At 38.7% G+C, this 12,419-nt stretch overlaps 1 protein-coding gene across 3 annotated transcripts in view; it reads left to right on the top strand.

The window, feature by feature from the left end:
- The window catches only part of prkd2 (protein kinase D2), a 30,562-nt gene extending 18,558 nt beyond the window's left edge, over positions 1–12,004 (top strand). For 2 of the 3 annotated variants that reach the window (XM_077566395.1, XM_077566397.1), the window contains exons 3-19: positions 27–158; positions 281–477; positions 1,095–1,278; positions 1,753–1,824; positions 1,967–1,984; positions 2,108–2,258; positions 2,346–2,457; positions 3,149–3,226; positions 3,295–3,607; positions 5,130–5,182; positions 5,291–5,363; positions 5,504–5,610; positions 6,923–7,084; positions 7,271–7,369; positions 7,761–8,028; positions 8,108–8,193; positions 9,496–12,004. In XM_077566395.1, coding sequence (XP_077422521.1) covers positions 27–158; positions 281–477; positions 1,095–1,278; positions 1,753–1,824; positions 1,967–1,984; positions 2,108–2,258; positions 2,346–2,457; positions 3,149–3,226; positions 3,295–3,607; positions 5,130–5,182; positions 5,291–5,363; positions 5,504–5,610; positions 6,923–7,084; positions 7,271–7,369; positions 7,761–8,028; positions 8,108–8,193; positions 9,496–9,720 — 2,330 coding nt within the window. In that variant the 3' untranslated portion in view covers positions 9,721–12,004. The remainder of the gene's footprint in view (positions 1–26; positions 159–280; positions 478–1,094; positions 1,279–1,752; positions 1,825–1,966; positions 1,985–2,107; positions 2,259–2,345; positions 2,458–3,148; positions 3,227–3,294; positions 3,608–5,129; positions 5,183–5,290; positions 5,364–5,503; positions 5,611–6,922; positions 7,085–7,270; positions 7,370–7,760; positions 8,029–8,107; positions 8,194–9,495) is intronic. The other variant, XM_077566396.1, reaches the window with a different exon arrangement.
- Positions 12,005–12,419: the final 415 nt, after the last annotated feature.

Here is a 12,419-nt window from a genome sequence, read left to right as displayed (position 1 = left end):
CTTTAAATGTTTTTTCTTTTTCATAGCGGCAGCCACATCAGAAGATTTCCAGATTCGGCCCCACGCTCTGAACGTGCACTCCTATCGGGCCCCGGCCTTTTGCGATCACTGTGGAGAGATGTTGTTTGGACTGGTCAGACAAGGGCTCAAGTGTGATGGTGAGAGCACTTTTATTTTTTTTAACCCGCAAGATGATGTCATAAGATGTCATCCTCACACATGGTCACTCGGCAGTTGTTGTAATGTTACCTGGTTCTTTGTGCTTTGATGCCCCCTGCAGGGTGTGGACTGAATTACCACAAGCGCTGTGCATTCAGCATTCCAAACAACTGTCGAGGTCGGAAAAGGCGCCTGTCCACCACCTCCGTGAACAGCAGCCAGTCTCTGCGGGTCTCCACCAGCGAGTCCGTTTACAGCATTGGGACGACATCTACTTGCACCGAGGACTCTGGCCTAGTACGCTCACACACGCAAATGGTACTATTAAACCTTTACAGGACGCGCACTGACATGCTTGGAAAAGGTTAAGCATAGTCTGCCTCTAAAATGCTGTTTGACCTCCAATATATAAAATAAAAATCTGTGAAGAGGGGAAAACATTCCCGGACAAGTATAAAATGAAATTCACCACTGTTCTGACATTTGGCGAGAAACAGAGCCCACATAGACAAACTATTTAGAAGTCGATTTTTCTAGACTATTAATTTAATGCATTGATTACAAAATTTGTATATACCTTTTTAATTGATTTATCTCATAACTCAGTTGATTTGTTGAACAGTCATTTTATTTCATTAAACAATTATTTGCACATCATTACATTAATTTACAGTATAAGTTTTTTTTTTTTTTTTTATGATAATGAATTATTACGGCCTCATCTATGGAAGACCGGGCCAAGCTGTCTATTTTAAAATTCCCTTATGATCCTTCACCACAAAACTTTGTGCCTGTCTCTGATTCAGAGTCTTCATCTTTCAAGTGATAGACAAAACGGCTTAAGAACTGAGGGAGATGAATTTTTATACTTTGATTTATTGTAGAGAAAAACATCCACACACACAAACCCTTTCTTTCCTCTCTTTCGACCATAGCCCCGGACGCCGAGTGAGGCCCGGCGCTTCTACACGGGCCGACCCGTACATTTGGACAAGATCCTGATGAGCAAAGTGAAAGTGCCCCACACGTTCGCCATCCACTCGTACACACGTCCGACGGTGTGCCAGTACTGCAAGAGACTCCTTCGAGGGCTCTTCAGGCAGGGCCTGCAGTGTAAAGGTGAGTAAAGATACAATAATAAACATACACAGGTCACATTATAGTTAGGGCTGAAATAATTTGTCGAGTTAGGGTTTACAGTGCTAATTTTTCTACATGGACTAATTTTATTGTGAGTACATTTATTTGCCGTTTGTGTAATAGCTACCATTTCTTCAACCGTTCTTTGCAGTTGAGAGGCTGCATCAAAGCCTTCTGTAGGCTCTAGCATTAAAAAAAACAAAAAACAAACACAAAACGTATACATACGTCTTTGGGACACACCATTTTAAATTGAACATATTTATGCGTTTTTGGGAGCAAATTAGTTAATAATGCAAAATGTAAAAAAAATCCACTTAACTGATTGGGATAATCAATTCACTAATCCAGCCGTCCAGCCATTATCTGATCAATTCTAAAAATATTTGATACCTGCATCTCTATCTATATGGCCTCAATTTTTTTTTTTTTTTTTGTATGTGTTATTCTCAGACTGCAAGTTCAATTGCCATAAACGCTGTGCATACAAAGTTCCCAACGACTGTCTTGGCGAAACCATCGGAGGTAGGTGAACATGTCGCTGTGCCATAATGCTAACCCTGCCTGAGTTAATGAAACAATCACATTTGCACGCTTGTACAAATGAATAATCAACATAACAAAACTGGACTGCAACTCATACTCACTAATCTCTTTATCTTCTCAGAAAACAGAAGTAATAGCGGTAAGTCTGCATGCATGCATGCTAAATGGCAGTCATTCAAGTAAAAAGCCGCCATTTGTATTACACATAACTTAAATTTAAAAAAAAAAAGTTGAACTCAATCCCGTTGATTTTTTTTCCCAGATATGTTGAGTCCCAGCGCTGACCCCGAGGTGCCCATGGACTACACCAGCGACTACGACAAGTCATCTATGGACGACTCGGACGAGGCTTGCAGCATCCCGGGCTCCTTTTCACCCGACAGCAGCCAGGATGGAGTCAGTGCAGACCAGAGGTTTTCAAACAAAAAACGTCAAACATGCCACACATAGACACTAACTTTATAGTCTAATTAACACCTGCATTCTTTGCTTCTTCCCAGTGTTTACATTCCACTCATGAGGGTGGTCCAGTCAGTGAGGCAAACAACCCGTCGATCCAGCACAGCTATCAAGGAGGGATGGATGGTTCACTACAGCAATAAGGACACACTGGTACCTTTGTCATTGCTAAATCATGTCTTGTCCTTTCCTGTAGCTTCTCAGTCTCGCTAGCGCTTTTTCCCTCTGCCAAAGTTTATAAGCTTTTTTTCCTTTTATGTTTGTTAACAGATTATGCCAATAGCACATAACCAATTTCAACACAATTATTTGGATTACGGAATCATTTCCATTTAATTCTATAGAATTTGTGTAGGGATTGAGATTAAGGATTTTCAGGATTTTCTTTTTGATAATAAACATTATGAAATAGGGTTTTTGCACATTTTTTCTTGATTTTGCAAGAATGAAGACATTTTTTTTATTTTTATTTTTTTAAAGGCAAATGTTGATATTCGTCAAAATGACAAATATTGCCGCAGATAATCAGCCCGGATGATAATCAGTCTAATTTTAATGAATTTTGAAAACAAAATCCAGACAGTAGTCTATGAAATTTGGCGGAGCTTTGCACTGAACTCTCATTCTCATAGTTTTTACTTTATCTTATCTTACTACATTACTAATGCTTGCTGTGCCATCTTTTGTCTTTTTTTTTTCTTACTTCTTCCACTGTCACTCTTCATTTCTCCACCTCTTAGCCTTCCTATCACCTGGCCATTCTTCTTCTCTTCCTCTTGGACATCAACTGTCAAACCTTCTCAATCACCCTCTTACATGCCCTCTTCGTGCCCTACGCCAACAGAGAAAGAGACACTACTGGCGTCTGGACTGTAAGTGCATCATCCTTTTCCAGAACAACACCTCAAACAAATACTACAAGGTAAGTCCAGATTGCTCAATTTCATTGCATTGCATTTTTTTCTCATCCTGGATCCGTTTTCCTTGTAGGAGATCCCTCTATCAGAAATCCTGGAGGTGCGACCGGCCGGCAACTTCACCTTGGTTCCTTCCGGTACCAACCCGCACTGTTTCGAGATCATCACGGGCACCATGTGTTACTTTGTGGGGGAGGACCCCAACACCCTTCCACCCCTGTCACCCCAGCATGTCCCCCCCCAGTCCCCCCCGTCCCCCAGCCAAGTGGCGCCAAACAGCGGCGTCGGGCGTGAGGTGGCCAAGGCGTGGGGGAGCGCCATCCGTCAGGCCCTCATGCCGGTAATCTTCCAGGATGCCCCCTCAGCGCAGGGAAACACCACTCATAGTGAGTCACACCACTGAGAGAGTTTTGCCAAGAACATTGTTGACATTGGCAAATATAGACGGGCTGAATGCGTAGATGGGTGTCCTAAAATTCACTATACCACGGATCTGCAACCTGCATGTGGCTCTTTCCCCTCTCCTGTGGCTCCCTGTGGATATCCCCAAAAAATTGTAGAAATTAATATATATTTTTTACATATTTATTTTTATTTTTTCTAGATTAAATATTATTCAAATGAATTAATGATTTAGTTAAAAAAAAATTTTTTATTAGTATAGTATATAAATATAGTCCAAATATTTAAGTTGTCAGAAAAAGAAAGACAAAACATAAATTTTAAAAAGTTTAAAAAAATTACCTAAACATATATAAAAAGTAACTATAAAATGTCTACATAGGAAGAGGAAAAGCGGAAATGTAGTATAACATTTCATGAAATTGCCAAAAAGGTCAGAGTTGCATTCAATGCAGAAAAGAAAACATTCAAAAAGTACCCATAAAATGTCCAAGAAATCCCGAAAATTACCATAAAATGTCTTTGGAATTGTCAAAAAAGTCAGAATTATTATTATTATTTTTTAAAAAAGCAGAAAATAAAATGTTTAAAATGCAACTATAAAATGTCCAAAAGCAAAACAAGAACACCCGAAAATTAATATAAAATTGCCTAAATGAATAAATCAGAAAATTGATAGCAAAAAAAAAAGAAAAGGCAGAAAAAATTCCAAAAGCGGAAGACAAAAGGTAGAAGAAAATGAATCTCAAAGTATTGGACGCTGCATATTTTTCTGTTATGATCTTTAGAACTTGGGCCCTCATTATATTAGACTAACACTAACGCACCGTTTTGTTCATCATGATGTTCAAATGTTTTATGGCTCCAGACAGATTTTTTTGTAATTTTGCGGCTCCAGACACATTTTTTGTTATTTATTTGTCCACAAATGGCTCGTTGGTTGCTGACCCCATGCACTATAGAAAACAATCTTTTTTTTTTCAGTTTCAATTCAGGTATAATTCTTTCAGTTGTGTGGCCCGTCAGCATTTGACAACTTGGGCTTTGCAGTTTATGTAGGCCTGGCATTAAGTCTTTCTCTCCCCTAAAGCTGTTCAGTACCAGTTTGAGAAGCTTTATGGCCGCCACACCGCTCCAAGGGCACATCCCGTTTCGAGAAACTCGTCATGGATAACGTAAATTTGACTTTGCTTTGGCTCATTGCGACTGCTATTAAGCTTCTCAAACTGGCACTCGGTTGCAATCGGGAACAGAAAAACATCTGCCAGGTGGCAATTTTGCAATGCTGCTCCGATGTCAATTGGCGAGCCAGGAGCAAAGGAAGCATATGTTTACCAAAATTGCAGAGTTGGCCTCTCGTCGGTCTGAATAACACCTGGAACGATATGGAAAAGAGGATGAGTATTGTGAATGTTGGGACACCCCGGTGCTATTACTGTAAGAGCTTTATCAAAATTTCACCCATCACAAAGTATTTCTTTATTATTTTCATCATTCGCTCTTTAGGACAAGCTTCTGTGAGCATTTCTGTGTCTAACAGTCAAATCCAAGAGAATGTGGTGAGTCATTTTGTGTCCACACTTTCACTATCCTTGAAAAAAAGGGAAAAGACTCATATGAATAATAACATATATGGTTGTTAATGCTTTTAATGTGCCTTCCTGCAGGACATTGGAACAGTGTACCAGATATTTGCGGATGAAGTTCTGGGTTCTGGGCAATTTGGAGTTGTGTATGGAGGTACGACCCTTTACATGAACATTCAAATACTCAATTGTCTTAAATAAAACAACAACAACAACTAAATGCATCTCCAACCCTATCTGTTGGTTTGTTAGCAGAAATCGGTACAGTTCTAAAATTCAAAATTTCTCCATCAGGAAAGCACCGGAAGACTGGGAGGGATGTGGCCGTCAAAGTTATTGATAAGCTCCGCTTCCCGACTAAGCAGGAGAGCCAGCTCAGGAACGAGGTGGCCATTCTGCAGGTAAACACAAACCGCCGAAATAGGGATGTAACGGCAATATGGTGATATCGCGATATTAAAACTGCCACCATATTTTTAGTGCAGTTTAATTTTCATAAGGCATGTTTTGGCCCTTCTATGTTTAAAATCCACGCTAATGGTCGGATGAAGGGGAACGTAATATGCTTGTGAACAGTCGATGTGTGCTTGCATTAGCAAGTAAGTGCCTCAATATATATACTGTATGTGTATATATATATATATATATATATATATATAATATTTATAATATTTATAATATTTTTAATTGCTGTAATATACAAAAGCACAATATTGTGTGTGTGTGTGTTTTTTTTTTAGTATGAACTTTTTTTTCTTCTTTTTTTTTACAATATTGGGACCTTTTTTGTATCGCCAACCTTCCCACAACATCGTGGTAATTATCGTATCGTGACCTTAATATCGTGATAATATCATATCGTGACGTTTTGATCTCATTACATCCCTACTTCAAAACACACAATACATTGTTTCTTGTGTCAGTTTTATTGGCACTCTTATCACTATTCCTGTCCACCTATTATGAGTATTATATTTTGAAAAACATAAAACCTTTTGGGACTCATTTAGGGCATTATTAGAAATGTATGCTACAGGGATGGGCAAAATCTGGGCTCAAGGGCCTCGTTTGACAAATGAGCCAGGTCATTTGTAAAGGAGGTATAATAAAACAAATGTGTATACAAAATGTGTAAAATTGTTTATTTGAATGAATACTAATTGTTAATTGTATTATTGATAGTTAATTGAATTATAAAATAAATATTATACATGTTAAATGTCTATAAAAAAAATACTATATTTTTTTATTGTATTATTTGCAATAAATCAATTAGTTAACTAGAATAATTCCTTTAAAAAATGAATACATTTTAATCAACCAATTAAGGGAAACAAAGACATAATCCATGTTTCATTCTCAAATGTATCAGCTCTGAGAAGGAAAATATGTTTACCATAGTCACAAAAACTGGTACTTTGGTCTTTGTTTTAGATATAAGGTGATTATTATTATTATTATTTTTTTTTAAGTCTGGATAAACGTGCAATGCATTTATAACCAGAAGGGGGCAGCAAAGACCGGCATCTCTCCATTAAAAAGTTATTTATAATCAGTCCAACAACTTCAATCACATGAAGCTTGACAGTTAACTTCCACTTGGTTTTAATCACTTATCTGTCCTCTTTGCAAAGACTTATATTCTCCCTCTTAGGTGGAATGTGAATCTCATCACTGTCCTCCCTAACAACATAATTGGAAACTCACTTTCAGAGTTTGCGCCACTTGGGCATCGTAAATCTGGAGTGCATGTTCGAGACGCCGGAGAAGGTGTTCGTTGTCATGGAGAAGCTGCACGGCGACATGCTCGAGATGATCCTCTCCAGCGAGAAAGGTCGACTGCCCGAAAGGCTCACCAAATTTCTCATCACTCAGGTGTGCATGCGCGCCGGCACGAAGGGGATTTATATCTTTATGTTTGTGTACTAGTGCTTGTGTGTGTACTGCTTGTGGTTTTTGCTCTCGCGGTGTCAAACACGATGGCGTCTGAAAGTGTGCTTCCTGTGGCTTCTTTAGCCCGACCTATTGTACAGTACATGCTGTCCGTATGTGTTTGTGTAGATCCTTGCAGCCTTGCGACACCTGCACTTTAAGAACATCGTACACTGCGATCTCAAACCCGAGAATGTGCTGCTTGCCTCTGCTGATCCTTTTCCCCAGGTAGGAAAACAAGCAGGAGAAACATTCATCATAAAGGATTTTTCAAACAAAATTATTATTATTATGACTGTCATGTCATTGTCATGTGCCCCTATTGGCTCAGTGACGCAAAGTATCACAATGCTGTGTTTTTGGATGGAGACGTTGAAAAATATTTGCTTGAATTTTTTAATTAAAATTAAACTGCAATAATAACTAACCACTAGAGGGTGCTAGAACTTCACAACTTGAATACAACTGCTGCTTTTAATATTGTGACATGACAACGATGTTATCCCGGCAATTTTCATATCATTATCATCATTATGGCTACATCGCTATTCATTAATGTCCAATACATGAAGTTTCAATTAATGTGCATCTCATACACACGCCCTATTTCTCCTCCCAGGTTAAACTGTGTGATTTCGGCTTTGCCCGAATCATCGGGGAGAAGTCGTTCCGTCGCTCGGTGGTCGGCACGCCAGCCTACCTCGCCCCGGAGGTCCTACTGAACCAGGGCTACAACCGCTCGCTGGACATGTGGTCCGTTGGCGTCATCATGTACGTCAGCCTCAGCGGGACGTTCCCTTTTAACGAGGATGAAGATATCAATGACCAGATACACAACGCTGCCTTCATGTACCCTTCCAACCCCTGGAAACAGATCTCCTGCGACGGTAGACATAGCTGCAGAGGGCGGAGTTGTTGTTGTTGTTGTTGTGTGCGCTTTATTTATATGATGCCTTTGGTTTCCAGCTATTGACTTGATCAACAACCTGCTGCAAGTTAAGATGAGGAAGCGCTACAGCGTTGATAAGAGTCTCAGCCATACTTACTTACAGGTAACACATGGAAACGCCCAAGGCTGCTATTGACACTCCTTTCAAACTAGCTGTATTGTTAGCGAAATTTTTATCTCCTTTTTGGCCACTCTCTCTCTCTTATCCATCTATCTATCTTATCCAGCTAGCTGTTAGCTAGCGCTCTCACAGCGTGACGTTGCAAGTTAGCAACTTATTTTCAGTGCATATCTATCTATCTATCTATCTATCTATCTATCTATCTATCATCCATCCATCCATCCATCCATCTATCTAGCTGTTAGCTAGCGCTCTCACAGGGTGACGGTGCAAGTTAGCAACTTATTTTCAGTGCATATCTATCTATCTATCTATCTATCTATCTATCTATCTATCTATCTATCTATCTATCTATCTATCTATCTATCTATCTATCTATCTATCTATCATCCATCCATCCATCTATCTAGCTGTTAGCTAGCGCTCTCACAGGGTGAGGTTGCAAGTTAGCAACTTCTTTTCAGTGCATATCTATCTATCTATCTATCTATCTATCTATCTATCTATCTATCATCCATCCATCCATCCATCTATCTAGCTGTTAGCTAGCGCTCTCACAGGGTGAGGTTGCAAATTAGCAACTTCTTTTCAGTGCATATCTATCTATCTATCTATCTATCTATCTATCTATCTATCTATCTATCTATCTATCTATCTATCTATCTATCTATCTATCTATCTATCTATCTATCTATCTATCTATCTATCTATCTATCTATCTATCTATCTATCTATCCATCTATCTATCTAGCTGTTAGCTAGCACTCTCACAGGGTGAGGTTGCAAGTTAGCAACTTCTTTTCAGTGCATATCTATCTATCTATCTATCTATCTATCTATTTATTTATCCATCCAGCTAGCTGTTAGCTAGTGCTCTCACGCGACGTAAGTTAGCAACTTCTTTTCAGTGCATATCTATTTATCCATCCATCCAACATTGCAACAGTCATCTATCCATTTTCTTTTCTTTTTTTTCCCTATCTATTTTCTAAAGTGCATTTCCTCGTTAGGATTACGGGTGAGCTAGAGCCTATCCCAGCTGAGTTTGAATGATTATTATTGCAAAAACATCCATATTTTAAAAGCTAAAAAATGTGATAATGACTTGGATGAACATCAAGTGATGATTACTGAGGAAAACAGTCTTGGGTCATTTGAGTTCTCACCGACACACCCTCACTCAGAAGGCCTCTAAAGTACTTGCTTAATGACGCACTAAAAGCCCTTCTCAACTTTTGATCAAATTCCAGCGCAACTTTATTGCAGTTTTCTCTTCCCTCTCAGGACTATCAAACATGGCTTGACCTGCGCGAGCTGGAGACCAAGCTGGGCGAGCGTTACATCACCCACGAGAGCGACGACAGCCGCTGGCAATCCTTCGCTCACCAGTACACTCTGACGTACCCCGCCCACCTCGTGGCCCCGCTCCCCGCACCCGCCTCGGACGACGACGATGGCAGGGACGAAATGGACATGAAAGGTCTCACCGAGCGGGTCAGCATCCTCTGAAAGGTGTTCGGGTGAAGTTGTTCTTCGAACAGTGTTTACACAGTCATCACCATTATCAGCTGTTTTACAGCACTCCATTTGTCAAGGGTAATTTCCTCCATCAAATCATCTTCTCTTGAAATGTTTAAAATTGTTTGTAAAGTTCATAAGGTAAAACAAGTACAAGATTGTTATGGGATAAATATCACTATAAAGTGCCTTTTGTGTAATCGTCAGAATCACTCATGAAAATGGGGCACAATAATGAAACACTGAGATCTTATAAAGTAGCCAACATTTGCGCACATGCCAATCTCTTAAAATGTGTTTCCCGCATTTTCTACTTTTTTTTGTTTTTTTCAATTGGACGTGTGTGATTTTGTCATTTACCACATACTGCTCTGCTGTATTCTTATAGTAAGTGGTTAAATTAGGTTTCCTCAGGCCTGGTCTTGCAGGTTTGAGATGCTTCCGTCCTCCAGCACACTTGTTTCTAAAGATCAGGACCGTTAAACAGGCTTCTGCAGAACTTGCTGATGAGCAGATTATATGCATCAGATGTGTCGGAGTGTGGAAACATCTCAAACCTGCAAGACCAGGTTTTGGTCCCTCGAGGACCAGGATTGTACAGCAAGCCAGGGTATGATACTGAAATAAAAAAAAAAATTAAATGTTGATTTGATTAAAAAAGAAAAAAAGTCTGTTGTCCACCCTGTCATTATGGCGTAATTGGCCTTTTAAGAAACCCACTGCCGTTTACGGTGACATACAAAAGCTACTGGCATGTTGTCATTCTGCAATAGAGGCTGAATCAGTAGCTATTGTAGAGTAATATTCACTGTTCCTTAATTTTCACACTATGACTGCAGTCAAATGTCCACTCTGTCACAGTGTAATATGAATTGATTTCAGGACCTTTCATAAACTTGCAATGTAATTTATATATCAGTCTTTAATGTTTGATGACGTATAATTCGGATGAGCTCAAATTGAGCGTCCAGATTACACTTACAATTTATATCCACATACGAACAAAATTGTTCACATTCACATTAACTCGTTCACTGCCAATGACGGCTATAGACGTCAAAAATTCATTTGAACTATTTCTATTAGTTTAACATTTTTTCCCCACTTTTGTCAACTGGTGTATGAAAACCTAGAATTTTTTTATTGTACATTTAAAACAGATATAACATTTGTGATTAATCGTGAGTTAACTACTGAAGTTATGCGATTAATTACAATTACAAATTTTAAATTTTTAATAATTTTTTCTTTTGTTTTTTTAAATCGCGTCAGGTGATTACAATTTTTAATATTAATTAATTGCTTGACCTCAATCGCTAACTCACGATTAATCACAAATGTTATATCGGTTCTAAATGTACAATTAAAACAATTCTAGTTCTTGTTAACAAAAGTGGAAAAACAATGTTAAACTAATAGAAATAGTTCAAATGAATTTTTGACGTTTATAGCCGTCAATGGCAGTGAATGAGTTAATATTTTAAAAAAAAAAAAAAGATAAATGTTACTTACAGGCAAAAAATGGGAATTATGAATGTAGCCTCAGTGAAGGTCATTTATGCTAACATTAGCCAAAAATGCAAGCAAGCTCGCATTGTGCTATTTGCATGTACATTGTCTGGAAGCATTTATTGTAGCATGCCATCGATATAATACACCGAAAATGAAGCTTTCGTGGAAAATCTCATTTTGTTTGCTGAAATGGTGACATCTCAGAGGCACCTTATGGTGATATTGACTCATAGAAGAGCTGGAGAAAAACAACTCTTCCCATCACTTTTCTCCATCATAATCCATAAAAAGAAACGTTTGGATTCGTCATTTTGTTGTATAATCCCCCGAATCACGGTCCCACCTACTGATCAAAAATAGCAATTCCTTGATTTGATGAGGTGCTTTCAAGTGACTCGAGATTTGCCCCGTTGTGGTCATTTCCATGCCAGTAATGGTCCTGTACAACTGGAAGTATTGATTGGGCGACAGCACGTCTTCCTGTAATTAATACAAACCGCAATCATACACTCTTTAGAAAGTATAAATGTTTCTTCCAGGAAACAGTGGTAGCGCGTAGCTTTCCCATTTCTCCCTGTTAAGGTTGCATGTATTCATTTAGTACAATGAGGTAGATTCAGTGTAAAATATAGCCTTGTTTTTATAATAATAGTCCATTATAAGCATGTGTACCCTGAAGTTGCTGTAGTGTCCATTTTCTCTGCAAAAAAAGTGGATGACGATAATGCCAGACTTTGTAGCACAATAAAAACCTAGAAAAGGATTCTCCTTTGTGTGTGTCCTTTTTATTATTCACTATAAAAAAAAAAAGTGAAAGTGAAGATGCCAACTAAACACGACCACAAACAAATGCCAGCAAAGTATTTTGACAAAATAACACGCTGTAACCGTCACAGTCAAGTTGCACGTTTCTCTTTTTCTTTTCAACGCTCAGACATCGGCAGACAGCGTTTCATTATCAAGTAGCCACGATGTACTTTCAGCTCGCAGAATTATGGGCACAAAGAACCCAGTTGTTAGTATGTCTTCAAATCACACCAGCAGATAAAAAAAAAAATAATGGAGTTGTCGTCAGTTTTCTAAATTATAGATGGAAAAGTTAAAAGCTAGTTTTCAGTGCTTGTGCTTGATTGACAGATCAATTTGAGCTGCCACTACATTCATGTAGTGATCTTCAA

Source organism: Vanacampus margaritifer, chromosome 5 (assembly GCF_051991255.1).
Source record: "Vanacampus margaritifer isolate UIUO_Vmar chromosome 5, RoL_Vmar_1.0, whole genome shotgun sequence".
Taxonomy (NCBI): domain Eukaryota; kingdom Metazoa; phylum Chordata; class Actinopteri; order Syngnathiformes; family Syngnathidae; genus Vanacampus; species Vanacampus margaritifer.
Note: the sequence above shows the minus strand (reverse complement) of the source record. Positions and strands in the feature narration are given on the sequence as shown.